Raw genomic sequence first — 16067 nt, forward strand, 5'->3', positions numbered from 1 at the left:
ACAAGAAGAAGAAAAGTAAGTGGAAGGTGTGTGTGTGTTCTAGTGCATCTCTCAGCACAAGAAGAAGAAAAGTAAGTGGAAGGTGTGTGTGTGTTCTAGTGCATCTCTCAGCACAAGAAGAAGAAAAGTAAGTGGAAGGTGTGTGTGTGTTCTAGTGCATCTCTCAGCACAAGACGAAGAAAAGTAAGTGGAAGGTGTGTGTGTGTTCTAGTGCATCTCTCAGCACAAGACGAAGAAAAGTAAGTGGAAGGTGTGTGTGTTCTAGTGCCAGCATGTCCAAAGAGGTGACGGGTCGCAGTCGGTTGCTGGAGGATTTCCGGAACAACCGCATCCCCAACCTGCAGCTGAAGGACCTGTTTCAGCACGTGGTGGAGTTCTCCCAGGACCAGCACGGGTCCAGGTGAGGGGGTTGGATCAGTGCAGTTAAAAACCTTAGTAGTCGTCGGGGACTATGCTGCCCAAATTCTAGGTGGTCCCAAAAACCAGAGATAGCCACACCCCAGGAGAAAGCCATGGTCTTCACAGAGATCAACTGTTGTTGTTGTTATCATTATCATTATTTGTGCCTTATTATTATCATTATTGTTTCCAGGTTCATTCAACAGAAACTGGAGCGAGCCACTCCACAGGAGAAAGCCATGGTCTTCACAGAGATCCTCAACTGTTGTTGTTGTTGTTATCATTATTATTTATTGTTGTTTCTTCCAGGTTATTGTTATTATCATTATTATATTGTTGTTGCCAGGTTCATTCAACAGAAACTGGAGTGAGCAACACCTCAGGAGAAAGCCATGGTCTTCACAGAGATCCTCAACTGTTGTTGTTGTTATTATCATTATTATATTGTTGTTGCCAGGTTCATTCAACAGAAACTGGAGTGAGCAACACCTCAGGAGAAAGCCATGGTCTTCACAGAGATCCTCAACTGTTGTTGTTGTTATTATCATTATTATATTGTTGTTGCCAAGTTCATTCAACAGAAACAGGAGCGTGCAACACCTCAGGAGAAAGCCATGGTCTTCACAGAGATCCTCAACTGTTGTTGTTACTATCATTATTATTGTTGTTTCTGCCAGGTTATTGTTATTATTATCATTATTATATTGTTATTGCCAGGTTCATCCAACAGAAACTGGAGCGAGCAACACCTCAGGAGAAAGCCATGGTCTTCACAGAGATCAACTGTTGTTATTATTATCATTATTATATTGTTGTTGTCAGGTTATTGTTATCATTATTATATTGTTGTTGCCAGGTTATTGTTATCATTATTATATTGTTGTTGCCAGGTTGTTGTTATCATTATTATATTGTTGTTGCCAGGTTGTTGTTGTTATCATTATTATATTGTTGTTGCCAGGTTCATCCAACAGAAACTGGAGCGAGCCACACCTCAGGAGAAAGCCATGGTCTTCACAGAGATCCTCAACTCGGCCTACAGCCTGATGACAGACGTCTTTGGGAACTACGTTATCCAGAAGTTCTTTGAGTATGGCACCCCGGAGCAGAAACAGACGTTAGCGCAGAGGGTCAGGGGTCATGTGTTGCCCTTGGCCTTGCAGATGTACGGCTGTCGTGTCATCCAGAAAGCACTGGAGTCCATTCCTGCTGAGATGCAGGTAGGAGGGGTGGTTTTCTGTGTCAGTGTGATTTGAATGTTTATACTGGAAACTTCTTGAAGCAGACCTGTGGAAAGAAAACCAGCTTTGTTAGGAATAAATACATTGAGATGCAGGTCTGTGTGGGGGTTGGGTTGTTTGTGGGGGTTTTTTGTTTGTTTTTGTTGTTTGAATATCTATGTATTTGTATTTCTTTTTATCACATCAGATTTCTCTGTGTGAAATTCGGGCTGCTCTCCCCAGGGAGAGTGCGTCGCTACACTACAGCACCACACCCTTTTTTTTTTTTTCCTGCGTGTAGTTTTGTTTTTCCTATCGAAGTGGATTTTTCTACAGAATTTGGCCAGGAACAACCCTTTTGTTGCCGTGGGTTCTTTTACGTGCGCTAAATGCATGCTGCACACGGGACCTCGGTTTATCGTCTCATCCGAATGACTAGCATCCAGACCACCACTCTCAAGGTCTAGTGGAGGGGGAGAAAATGTCGGCGGCTGAGCCGTGATTCGAACCAGTGCACTCAGATTCTCTCGCTTCCAAGGCGGACACGTTACCTCTAGGCCATCACTCCACAGATGTGTGATGAATATCTGTGTGGTTGTGTGATGAATATGGTTGTGTGGTGAATATCTATGTGGTTGTGTGATGAACGCCTATGTGATTGTGTGAATTAATGTCAATGTGATGTGTGTGACGAATATCTCTGGTTGTGTGGTGAATGTCTATGTGATTGTGTGATGAATATCAATGTGATGTGTGATGAATATCAATGTGATGTGTGATGAATATCAATGTGTTGTGTGATGAATGTCAGTGTGATGTGTGTGACGAATATCTCTGGTTGTGTGGTGAATGTCAATGTGTTGTGTGATGAATATCAATGTGTTGTGTGATGAATATCAGTGTGATGAATATCAATGTGTTGTGTGAATTAATGTCAATGTGATGTGTGTGACGAATATCTCTGGTTGTGTGGTGAATGTCTATGTGATTGTGTGATGAATATCAGTGTGATGTGTGATGAATATCAATGTGATGTGTGTGACGAATATCTCTGGTTGTGTGGTGAATGTCTGTGATTGTGTGATGAATATCAATGTGATGTGTGATGAATATCAATGTGTTGTGTACAAGTGGAGGTGGTGAAGGAGTTGGAGGGCCATGTACTATGATGTATGATGAATATCAATGTGATGTGTGTACAGGTGGAGGTGGTGATGAATATCAATGTGATGTGTGTACAGGTGGAGGTGGTGATGAATGTCAATGTGTGGTGTGTACAGGTGGAGGTGGTGATGAATGTCAATGTGATGTGTGTACAGGTGGAAGTGGTGATGAATGTCAATGTGTGGTGTGTACAGGTGGAGGTGGTGATGAATGTCAGTGTGATGTGTGGAGGTGGTGATGAATGTCAATGTGATGTGTGTACAGGTGGAGGTGGTGATGAATATCAATGTGATGTGTGTACAGGTGGAGGTGGTGATGAATATCAATGTGATGTGTGTACAGGTGGAGGTGGTGATGAATATAAATGTGATGTGTGTACAGGTGGAGGTGGTGATGAATATAAATGTGATGTATGTACAGGTGGAGGTGGTGATGAATATCAGTGTGATGTGTGTACAGGTGGAGGTGGTGATGAATGTCAGTGTGATGTGTGTACAGGTGGAGGTGGTGATGAATGTCAGTGTGATGTGTGTACAGGTGGAGGTGGTGATGAATGTCAATGTGTTGTGTGTACAGGTGGAGGTGGTGATGAATATCAGTGTGATGTGTGTACAGGTGGAGGTGGTGATGAATATTAATGTGATGTGTGTACAGGTGGAGGTGGTGATGAATATCAGTGTGATGTGTGTACAGGTGGAGGTGGTGATGAACATCAGTGTGATGTGTGTACAGGTGGAGGTGGTGATGAATGTCAATGTGATGTGTGTACAGGTGGAGGTGGTGATGAATGTCAGTGTGATGTGTGTACAGGTGGAGGTGGTGATGAATGTCAATGTGTTGTGTGTACAGGTGGAGGTGGTGATGAATGTCAATGTGTTGTGCGATAAATGTCAATGTGATGTGTGATGAATGTCAATGTGATGTGTGTACAGGTGGAGGTGGTGATGAATATCAATGTGATGTGTGTACAGGTGGAGGTGGTGATGAATGTCAATGTGATGTGTGTACAGGTGGAGGTGGTGATGAATGTCAGTGTGTTGTGTGTACAGGTGGAGGTGGTGATGAATATCAATGTGATGTGTGTACAGGTGGAGGTGGTGATGAATATCAATGTGATGTGTGTACAGGTGGAGGTGGTGATGAATATTAATGTGATGTTTGTACAGGTGGAGGTGGTGAAGGAGCTGGAGGGCCATGTACTGAAATGTGTCAAGGACCAGAACGGGAATCACGTCGTACAGAAGTGTATCGAGTGTGTCGACCCCGCCTTCCTCCAGTTCATCCTGGATGCCTTCAAGGGAAATGTGAGTCCTGTCTCCTCGCTCGCTCTCTCTCCTCGCTGGCTCTCTCTCTCCAGGTGGATTTGACCACACCAACATTTTTTTAGTTGGATCTACTTGGTGTACACATTGGGATGGTTGTGTAAGTGGGGGTGTTCAGAAAATGTCTACGTTATTATTGTTGTTATTATTGTTATATTTACATGGTGTTTTTTTTTGTGTGTGTGTGTTATGGTGGTTATTATTAGTCATGAAATGTTGTGGTATGATTATTATTGTTAAATGCCTTTGATATTATTATCATTATTATATTTGCATTCAAGTTACTATTAAATGCTGGCAGTATTATTATAAAAGTCAACAGCAGTAGTGATGTAACAGTAAACAGTTGTGCTGTATGATGGTGACTCAAACAGTAACCTTCCCCTCCCCTCCGCACCAGGCACTACATAAGTGTCCATGTAATAATGATAAAATGACAGTAGAATTACAATTAACAGGTGTGCTGTATGACGGTGACCATCAAACAATAACTGTCTCCACCAGGTGTTGACACTGTCGACAGTAGTACTATTATAGCAATAAACAGGTGTGCTGTATGACAGTGACCATCAAACAATAACCGTCTCCACCAGGTGTTGACACTGCTGACAGTAGTACTATTATAGCAATAAACAGGTGTGCTGTATGACCATCAAACAATAACCCTCTCCACCAGGTGTTGACACTGTCGACAGTAGTACTATTATAGCAATAAACAGGTGTGCTGTATGACAGTGACCATCAAACAATAACCCTGTCCACCAGGTGTTCACACTGTCGACAGTAGTACTATTACAGCAATAAACAGGTGTGTTGTATGACAGTGACCATCAAACAATAACCCTCTCCACCAGGTGTTCACACTGTCGACAGTAGTACTATTATAGCAATAAACAGGTGTGCTGTATGACAGTGACCATCAAACAATAACCCTCTCCACCAGGTGTTCACACTGTCGACAGTAGTACTATTATAGCAATAAACAGGTGTGCTGTATGACAGTGACCATCAAACAGTAACCCTGTCCCCCACCAGGTGTTCACACTGTCGACAGTAGTACTATTACAGCAATAAACAGGTGTGCTGTATGACAGTGACCATCAAACAATAACCCTCTCCCCCAGGTGTTGACACTGTCGACAGTAGTACTATTATAGCAATAAACAGGTGTGCTGTGTGACAGTGACCATCAAACAATAACCCTCTCCCCCAGGTGTTGACACTGTCGACAGTAGTACTATTATAGCAATAAACAGGTGTGCTGTGTGACAGTGACCATCAAACAATAACCCTCTCCACCAGGTGTTCACACTGTCGACAGTAGTACTATTACAGCAATAAACAGGTGTGCTGTATGACAGTGACCATCAAACAATAACCCTCTCCACCAGGTGTTGACACTGTCGACAGTAGTACTATTATAGCAATAAACAGGTGTGCTGTATGACAGTGACCATCAAACAATAACCCTCTCCCCCCACCAGGTGTTCACACTGTCGACAGTAGTACTATTATAGCAATAAACAGGTGTGCTGTATGACAGTGACCATCAAACAATAACCCTCTCCACCAGGTGTTCACACTGTCGACAGTAGTACTATTATAGCAATAAACAGGTGTGCTGTGTGACAGTGACCATCAAACAATAACCCTCTCCACCAGGTGTTCACACTGTCGACAGTAGTACTATTATAGCAATAAACAGGTGTGCTGTATGACAGTGACCATCAAACAATAACCCTCTCCACCAGGTGTTCACACTGTCGACAGTAGTACTATTATAGCAATAAACAGGTGTGCTGTATGACAGTGACCATCAAACAATAACCCTGTCCACCAGGTGTTCACACTGTCGACAGTAGTACTATTACAGCAATAAACAGGTGTGTTGTATGACAGTGACCATCAAACAATAACACTCTCCCCACACCAGGTGTTGACACTGTCGACAGTAGTACTATTATAGCAATAAACAGGTGTGCTGTATGACAGTGACCATCAAACAATAACCCTCTCCACCAAGTGTTGACACTGTTGACAGTAGTACTATTACAGCAATAAACAGGTGTGCTATATGACAGTGACCATCAAACAATAACCCTGTCCACCAGGTGTTGACACTGTCGACAGTAGTACCATTATAGCAATAAACGGGTGTGTTGTATGACAGTGACCATCAAACAATAACCCTCTCCACCAGGTGTTCACACTGCCGACAGTAGTACTATTATAGCAATAAACAGGTGTGCTGTATGACAGTGACCATCAAACAATAACTCTCTCCCCCCACCAGGTGTTCACACTGTCGACAGTGGTACTATTATAGCAATAAACAGGTGTGCTGTGTGACAGTGACCATCAAACAATAACACTCTCCCCCCACCAGGTGTTGACACTGTCGACAGTAGTACTATTATAGCAATAAACAGGTGTGCTGTATGACAGTGACCATCAAACAATAACTCTCTAGCCCAACCAGGTGTTGACACTGTCGACAGTAGTACTATTATAGCAATAAACAGGTGTGCTGTATGACAGTGACCATCAAACAGTAACCCTCTCCCCCAGGTGTTCACACTGTCGACAGTAGTACGATTATAGCAATAAACAGGTGTGCTGTATGACAGTGACCATCAAACAGTAACCCTGTCCCCCCACCAGGTGTTCACACTGTCGACAGTAGTACTATTATAGCAATAAACAGGTGTGCTGTATGACAGTGACCATCAAACAATAACACTCTCCCCCCACCAGGTGTTCACACTGTCGACAGTAGTACTATTATAGCAATAAACAGGTGTGCTGTATGACAGTGACCATCAAACAATAACCCTGTCCCCCACCAGGTGTTGACACTGTCGACAGTAGTACTATTATAGCAATAAACAGGTGTGCTGTATGACAGTGACCATCAAACAATAACCCTCTCCCACCAGGTGTTGACACTGTCGACAGTAGTACTATTATAGCAATAAACAGGTGTGCTGTATGACAGTGACCATCAAACAATAACCCTCTCCCCACCAGGTGTTCACACTGTCGACAGTAGTACTATTACAGCAATAAACAGGTGTGCTGTATGACCATCAAACAATAACCCTCTCCACCAGGTGTTGACACTGTCGACAGTAGTACTATTATAGCAATAAACAGGTGTGCTGTATGACAGTGACCATCAAACAATAACACTCTCCCCACACCAGGTGTTGACACTGTCGACAGTAGTACTATTATAGCAATAAACAGGTGTGCTGTATGACCATCAAACAATAACCCTCTCCACCAGGTGTTCACACTGTTGACAGTAGTACTATTACAGCAATAAACAGGTGTGCTGTATGACAGTGACAATAACCCTCTCCACCAGGTGTTGACAGTAGTACTATTACAGCAATAAACAGGTGTGCTGTATGACAGTGACCATCAAACAATAGCCCTCTCCCCCCACCAGGTGTTCACACAATAACCCTGTCCACCAGCTGTTCACACAATAACCCTGTCCCCCAGGTGTTCACACAATAACCCTCTCCACCAGCTGTTCACACAATAACCTTGTCCACCAGGTGTTCACACTGTCCACACACCCGTACGGCTGCCGGGTGATCCAGCGGATCCTGGAGCACTGCACGGTGGAGCAGACGACGAGCGTCCTGGCGGAGATGCACGAACAGACAGAGCGGCTGGTGCAGGACCAGTACGGTAACTACGTCATCCAGCACGTTCTGGAGCACGGCCGTCAGGAGGACAAGTCCAAGATTGTGGCCTGCATCCAGGGAAAGGTCCTCATCTACAGCCAGCACAAGTTTGCCAGGTGGGTCCCATGGTTTTTACGGGTCAGTGGTGTGGTGTGGGGGTAGGTTCACTGTTTTTCTCTGCACTGTAGTGTGGGAGATTGACTTCAGCTTACATTTTGGCCAGCAGCAAAGTGAGAGCTGTATTATCAGTGCAATGGAAGTCATTAACACCTAGGCTAACAGCAGAGTGAGAGCTGTATTATCAGTGCAATGGAAGTCATTAACACCTAGGCTAACAGCAAAGTGAGAGCTGTATTATCAGTGCAATGGAAGTCATTAACATCTAGGCTAACAGCAAAGTGAGAGCTGTATTATCAGTGCAATGGAAGTCATTAACACCTAGGCTAACAGCAGAGTGAGAGCTGTATTATCAGTGCAATGGAAGTCATTAACATCTAGGTTAACAGCAAAGTGAGAGCTGTATTATCAGTGCAATGGAAGTCATTAACACCTAGGCTAACAGCAAAGTGAGAGCTGTATTATCAGTGCAATGGAAGTCATTAACATCTAGGCTAACAGCAAAGTGAGAGCTGTATTATCAGTGCAGTGGAAGTCATTAACACCTAGGCTAACAGCAAAGTGAGAGCTGTATTATCAGTGCAGTGGAAGTCATTAACATCTAGGCTAACAGCAAAGTGAGAGCTGTATTATCAGTGCAGTGGAAGTCATTAACACCTAGGCCAGCAGCAAAGTGAGAGCTGTATTATCAGTGCAATGGAAGTCATTAACACCTAGGCTGCCTTTGACGAGATAACTCATCAGCGCAAGCATGTACGCTTCGCTGCCACAATGACGAGGTGACTTGTCATCGAAATATTCTGACTTTTCCATGGTTTGCATTAGTTTGTTGACAAAAATACTGGTAGCTTTAGCTTGGGGAATCTTTCTAGATTCTGTTCATAGCTGGAAACCCCATCTACGTCATGAGGCAGTCCTTTATTTGAACGTTTTGGTTGGATTACTGCCACAGTGTTTGCCTGGCTCCTCTATTCGTTCGCTCAACAAAATGTCAGACCCTGTGCTCAAGACATGCGATCGTGGTTGCACAAAACCAACCAAGATTGCTTTCTTTAGCTGATGCTCAGAAAGAATTTGATCTGTAAATTCGAAGAAGACGGTGATGAACTTTAGTAGGACGATCTGATAGAAAATAAAGGGAGCAATGAAGAGACTGGCCAAGATGTGACTATCAGTGAGTGATGCCGACTTTACAGCTATAGCTGCCTCCTCTGCTGTTCTGATAGTCATAGTCGGACATGACCGACTGACATACATACAGTGTGGGAACCGATCCACTGCACACACTGTTAGTTGACATTGAAAGCACTCTGTACAACGAAGTGACATGCCAAGTACTTGAGTCTCTATCTCTGTGGCTTCATAGGTGACTTTAGTCGACTTGACGGTTAACCACCATGGGCAAATGAATTGACATCAAGAATCATGTTGAATGGACTGTCACATTGTATCAAATCTTGACAACTGCAGCCAACTCAAACAGAATGTTCCTGCTTTTTTATTTTAAAGTAAGATAACAATATCAAAACATAAACCAAAAACATTTTTACTGCAGAAATTAGAGTTCGGAAAAAGAGGGCGCTAGTCGGGGATGCAAAGGGGAGGTAACCTACTACTGGAGGTTATCAGCCATAGCTACTTTCGTTTTTTCCACATAGGTGGATAGTAGTTTGCACAGGACAGGAATCGGGGGCCCCTGCCGGAGTCTGCACTAGCGGGTCACGGTTAGTATGTTAGTTAAATGTAATTTTAGGAAGAAAATTTCCTTTGTTTCATCTCTGCAGCAGACAGTTGATGACAAGGGCGTAAGCTGACACAGGGAATAGTTTTCTGGGTTCTGGATGCAATAGTTTGAAGAGATCTGGCCTTTGTCTTGGAGATTAAAAATGTTTGTGATGAAAACCTGTTTGACCGCTGGTTCTGATTGGATTGGATGGCGTGTCATTTTGACGATGTGTGTGTGTGTGTGTGCACTGATTGGATTGGTTGGCATGTGTCATTTTGACACTGTGGTGTGTATGTGAACACTGATTGGATTGGATGTGGTGTGTATGTGTACACTGATTGGATTGGTTGGCGTGCATCATTTTGACACTGGTGTGTGTATGTGAACACTGATTGGATTGGGTGTGGTGTGTATGTGTACACTGATTGGATTGGTTGTGTGTATGTGTACACTGATTGGATTGGGTGTGGTGTGTATGTGTACACTGATTGGATTGGTTGTGTGTATGTGTACACTGATTGGATTGGGTGTGGTGTGTATGTGAACACTGATTGGATTGGGTGTGGTGTGTATGTGTACACTGATTGGATTGGGTGTGGTGTGTATGTGTACACTGATTGGATTGGGTGTGGTGTGTATGTGTACACTGATTGGATTGGTTGTGGTGTGTGTCATTTTAACAGTGGTGTGTGTATGTGAACACTGATTGGATTGGATGTGGTGTGTATGTGTACACTGATTGGATTGGATGTGGTGTGTGTCATTTTAACAGTGGTGTGTGTATGTGAACACTGATTGGATTGGATGTGGTGTGTGTCATTTTAACAGTGGTGTGTGTATGTGTACACTGATTGGATTGGATGTGGTGTGTGTCATTTTAACAGTGGTGTGTGTATGTGAACACTGATTGGATTGGATGTGGTGTGTATGTGAACACTTGATAGAATTGGATGGCATGTCATTTTGACACTGGTATGTGTACACTGAATGGGATGGCATGTGTCATTTTGACACTTTGTTGTGTATGTGTACAATGATTGGATGGAATGCCATGTGTCATTTTGACACTGGTATGTGTACACTGGATGGTATGGCATGTGTCATTTTGACGCTGTGTTGTGTATGTGTGCAGTAATGTGGTGGAGAAATGCGTCACTCATTCCACGCGGCAGGAAAAGACCATACTGATCGATGAAATCCTCACACAGAATGAAGGGTAAGTGACTGCTGCTGGGCTGTGTTGCTTAGAGTGAATGAAGTGTGCATTATCCAGGTGATAGCTGTTTGTTGAATGAAGTGTTGATTATCCAGGTGATAGCTGTTTGTGAACACATATCTGCCCTCCGGTTTCCTTCGCTACACTCGGATGCTGTCATCATCAGAGGTTTGGGCTCAGCCACCTGACTGGTGTCGTAATTTGTCAGGGAAAAAACTCAGATTGGAAACATTGAAGTGGTGATTAGTTTTTATTATTATTTTTTTCCCCCCTTGAAGAAGATGCTGACGTGGTGATAGCCTTGAGATGGCCTTAGCGGTCAATGTGTCTCTAAGTACCCGATTTTATTGGAGCTCAGACTGCGGTTAAACATAAAATGAGATAAAGAGGGTGGGGAATTCAGTGAGATTGCCAAGGTAAACATTGAAACTAAAAAAAAAAGAAAGTGTGAAAAAATCTGCAACACCACACAACACACGTGGATTTTACACATGAAATTTTTGCAAGGGACAACTCTGGTTGCTGTGGGTTCTTTAACGTGCGCTACCAGTGCTTTGAAGCAGTTTTTGACAGCACTCGTTTGCTGTTGCAGTGAGAGTGCCAAGTTAAACATTGAAACCAAAAAAAGGTGCAAAAAATACTGCAACACCACACACGGGTGGATTTTACACATGAAATTTTGCCTGGGACAACTCCATGGATTTTACTATGACATTTTGCCAGGGACGACTCTGGTTGCCGATGGTTCTGTAACATGCGCTACCAGTGCCTAGAAGCTGTAACTGACAGCACTGATTGTTGGTTGCAGGCACCACAGCGCCCTGTACACGATGATGAAGGACCAGTTTGCCAACTACGTGGTGCAGAAGATGATCGATGTGGCCGAGGCCCCGCAGAGGAAGATGCTGATGTTCAAGATCCGGCCCCACATGTCCACGCTACGCAAGTACACCTACGGCAAGCACATCCTGGCCAAGCTGGAGAAGTTCTTCATGAAGACCTCCCCGGAGCTTCAGACCATGGGCATGCCGCCCAATGGGGCTCTCCAGTAGTCCTCGGGGCTCTCTGTGGGCGGACTTCCTGTCGGGGGTCATTGGCTGGGAAAGTCGTCATTGGCTGGTTTCAGAGTCCATGGAAAAGGTTTCATTGGCTTGTTTCAGACTCTGTTTCAGAGTCCATGGAAAGTCATTGGCTGGTGTTTTTCGGAGTCCATGGGGAAAGTGTCATTTGCTCTCTTCAGACTTTGTGGGAAAAGGTGTCGTTGGTTTTTACGGTTTTTTTTAGAAAGTGTTATCGCTCATGTGTTTTTAGTCTTTGCTGTGTAGATTCATATTAAAGGTTTTTGTGTACGGTTTTTTATTCAGTGTTTTTACTACTGTCACTTTGTGGTGACGAGGTGGGTAGTGTGTATTGTGTATGTTTGGCTGGGAGTTTGATTCGGGTTTGTTTTTTTTTTCATTTTCTCTTCAGTAACAAAACACAAATGTGTGTCAGTGTTTAGTCTGGTCAGGTATTTTTGATGATTGATGTTTTTTTTCTGTTCTAAAGTTAATGTGAAAGAGAGCGGTGTGTGGTGGGTAGGTGATGTGTGTCGTGTATTCCCCTTTAGTTATGCAAGAATGGTGGTTGGTGGGTAGGTGATGTGTGTCGTGTATCCCCCTCTAGTTATGCAAGTAGAGTTGATTAACCATGCCTTGAGCCAGCGTGAGGTTCCTGGCTTTAATCAAGCTTCCTTTCTAACTTGGAACAACCCCTCCTGGGTGTTTTTTGGAAAGTAGTTCACCGTCTTAACACTGCTCCTTCTGCCGTGATGATGACAAAGTTTGGTTTGATTGCGCGACGTTTTAATCCTGGTTTTAGTCGTGGTATTAAACTTGTGCTTTTATGTCGTGAGAGGTGACTGGAGAGATGGAGGCGGAGTGACTGTGTAGCGATGTGTTTGAATTATGAATTAAGTATCAGATTTGTTTCTATGATCAGCACAGCAGCATTTTGTTTTTTCCTTGTTTTTCTGTTCCTCCCAGGTTCTCTATAAGTTTGACTGGGTGTGTTTACTAGATGTTGTAATTATAGCTTTCTATAACCATTATGTGGGTTCTTCATTGTCCATTTTTTATGGTGTGTAGCTTGAGGTTGCGTGTTGTGTGGCTGTATCAAGATGAGCATTGAGGAAGCAGTGATCATTGGTTGTTTACAAGGGGCCATAGTGACGTGACATTTCGCCATGAACTTGTACATTATGGAGATAATACTGTTTGAGAATCGAGCCTCGTGAGGTTTTGTGTCACCAATGTGTATCATGTTTTGGATTACTGTGTACCTATGAAATCAGGAATGTACAGTTTATCTGATTTTTGCTGATGTTTTTGGCTTTCTGTGTGTGTGTTGGTCGTAATGTATTTTTCGAACCAGCCAGGAGGTTGGGGGAACTCTGTAGCCTGGTCAGCTGTTGCTTTGACGTTTTGGACTGCTGTCGTTGTCATGGTGATGTTTCTGCTTTCTTTTGATTGGCTGAAGTCACTGCTTCCATGGTGTTAGTTACAACACAGTTATCTTCATTGTCGTATTGTCTGGCTGTTGTGGGCACAGGCTTGTGGATGTTGCATCGCCCATGACGACTTGCCATTGCTCTGTTTGGGTGTCTGTGTTTCTGTTGTGGTACTGACCTTTGGAAGGTGAAGGGTGAAATGAACAGTTACAATGTATTTGAATCACGAATAAATAGCATCTATTTGAGTTGGAAATATCCAGCATCTAACTATTAGGATTTAACAGGATCAGTCTGATTGGGAAAGGTGTGCAATGTATGACAAGCAGCACCTGACATTTAGAATCAGCATCTGACGACAGGATCCGTCTGATTTAGAGATGCTGGGTGTTTGAAGACGCTACAACACAAATTACTCACATTGGGGTAAGGGTGGGTTGAGGGGGGTGTTGTAATGGGTTTTTTTATCGAGGTTAGCAGACAGTACCCTCACTGGTAGTGCTCTGGTTTTCTTGTCATGTGAATACGTGCAGACTGAACAAACCCTGTATCGTAATGGGTGAAAGGTTTGAATCTTCCTTACAGCTTTTGGCTGATTTTCTCTGAAGCGTCTGCCCCGTTTCTTTTGAATGCTGTTCTGTGTTTCTGTTGTTCGTCGGTGTTTGGGCTTTACACGACACTGACGTTTGCTGGTCTGTTGTCATCGTTTCTGTCAATCAGTTCTGACCACAAGTTGAGTGCATGATCATGTTGTCATTGATCAGTCAGAGACAAGTCGGGTTGGTGTTGTCAACATTGACGATAAATTGAATGCAGATCGTCACATTGTACCAACTTTGTATACACTACACTGCACACATTGAAAGGAAGGTTGAAGTGTAAGGAATTATGATGTAAGGAATTATGGAGTTAACGTTCAGTTTTTTGTTGTTTTTAATCATGTTTTTTCCTGTGGAAATACCTGTATATTCAAGTGAGCTTACCCACTAACAGTTGCTGCACATGGTGTTGATACTTGTGAAACCTGTACAGGTGTCTGATGATGGAAGCGTTGTGGCTTATTAACTAAAGTGTACAGATCAATGTGGTTTTTTTGTGTGGTATAGCTTTTTTGAGGTATCACTGCTGTCTCCCTGAGGGTGTATGTAGACTCTGTGCCTTTCTTCCTGCCCTGAGCCCTGGTCTAGGTGTACAGTAGTCGTCGGGCCTCACACCATGTATAGACACACTGGGGATGTGTGTGGGTGGGGGACAGTAAAACTAGGTCACGGGGGGGGGGTGGGGGGGGGGGGGGGGGGGGGCATTAGAACTAGGTCACTTAGGTGTTGGGGGCAGAAGAAGTAGGTCAGTGGTGTGGGTGCATGGGTGATACAACTAGGTGTATGGTGATAGAACAAGGTGCATGGGTCATAGAACTAGGTGTATGGTGGTACAACTAGGTGTATGGGTGATACAACTAGGTGTGTGGGTCATAGAACTAGGTGTGTGGGTCATATAGAATTAGGTGTGTGGGTGATAGAACTAGGTGTATGGTGATAGAACTAGGTGTGTGGGTGATAGAACTAGGTGTATGGTGATAGAACAAGGTGTGTGGGTCATAGAACTAGGTGTGTGGGTGATAGAACTAGGTGTATGGTGATAGAACAAGGTGTATGGGTGATAGAACTAGGTGTGTGGGTCATAGAACTAGGTGTACAGCTGTGCCCTATCCCTTTCCATTGTATAGCAAGCACCTCTGGGGGTCTGTATAGTTTGCCACTGTCTCTTGTCTTTGCTAACGTTTGGTGTCTGGATTGAATTGTCCCTGTTATTACATAAATGGTGGTGGGGTTTTTTGTTGTTGTTGTTTTTTTCTACATGTGTATGTTGTTTGTCTTAAGCATTTTCCTTGCCTGTAAAATTTGGTGTACACATTGATGTCTGGGTTTATTTTTGTGGCTGTGTACAAGACTTCGGTGTTTTACACTTGTGTGGTTGATCAGAATCATGGACAAGATGTGTAGCTTGTGTGGTTGATCAGAATCATGGACAAGATGTGTAGCTTGTGTGGTTGATCAGAATCATGGACAAGATGTGTAGCTTGTGTGGTTGATCAGAATCATGGACAAGATGTGTAGCTTGTGTGGTTGATCAGAATCATGGACAAGATGTGTAGCTTTGTTTTTCACAGGTTTAGTTGTTGTTTTTCTTTATCTCCCAAATGGATTAAATCTCAAGACAATAAATCATGTATTCAGTGTTGGTTCAGTGGGTTAATTATGTACTAACGCTCACATAGCATTTGCTTGCAACAAGAGTGACTTTGGTTTTGAATTTTCTCTCTCTCTCTCTCTCTCTCAGCTTGGCAAAATGGAATTGGTGCAAACAGTTGATAATCATTATTTTTCATGTCCAGGTTGATTACTTCTGTTCCTGTGGATGTGAAGAAATGATTTGTCAGTACTTCATGGATCAGTGGGTGTATTTTGGGTTGGGTTTTTTTTTGGTGTTTTTTTTCTGTCGGTAATGTTTTGTGTTGTTGTTGTTTTCTATCGTGTTGTTTTCTATCGGTAATGTTTTGTGTTGTTGTTTTCTGTCGGTAATGTTTTGTGTTGTTGTTGTTTTCTATCGGTAATGTTTTGTGTTGTTGTTGTTGTTTTCTGTCGGTAATGTTTTGTGTTGTTGTTGTTTTTTTCTATCGGTAATGTTTTGTGTTGTTGTTGTTTTTTTCTATCGGTAAT

The 16067-nt window shown here is 43.2% G+C and overlaps 1 protein-coding gene across 1 annotated transcript in view; it reads left to right on the plus strand.

Annotated features, from left to right (window-relative positions):
- LOC143277125 (pumilio homolog 1-like) overlaps window positions 1-15728 on the plus strand; it is a 77494-nt gene extending 61766 nt beyond the window's left edge. Inside the window, exons 17-22 of the mRNA XM_076581863.1 lie at window positions 266-400; window positions 1361-1619; window positions 3950-4087; window positions 7669-7916; window positions 10776-10859; window positions 11668-15728. Of these exons, the coding sequence (XP_076437978.1) occupies window positions 266-400; window positions 1361-1619; window positions 3950-4087; window positions 7669-7916; window positions 10776-10859; window positions 11668-11911 (1108 nt within the window). The 3' untranslated portion in view covers window positions 11912-15728. The remainder of the gene's footprint in view (window positions 1-265; window positions 401-1360; window positions 1620-3949; window positions 4088-7668; window positions 7917-10775; window positions 10860-11667) is intronic.
- The last annotated feature ends 339 nt before the right edge of the window (window positions 15729-16067 follow it).

The sequence above is a fragment of the Babylonia areolata genome, chromosome 33, assembly GCF_041734735.1.
Source record: "Babylonia areolata isolate BAREFJ2019XMU chromosome 33, ASM4173473v1, whole genome shotgun sequence".
Taxonomy (NCBI): Eukaryota; Metazoa; Mollusca; class Gastropoda; order Neogastropoda; family Buccinidae; genus Babylonia; species Babylonia areolata.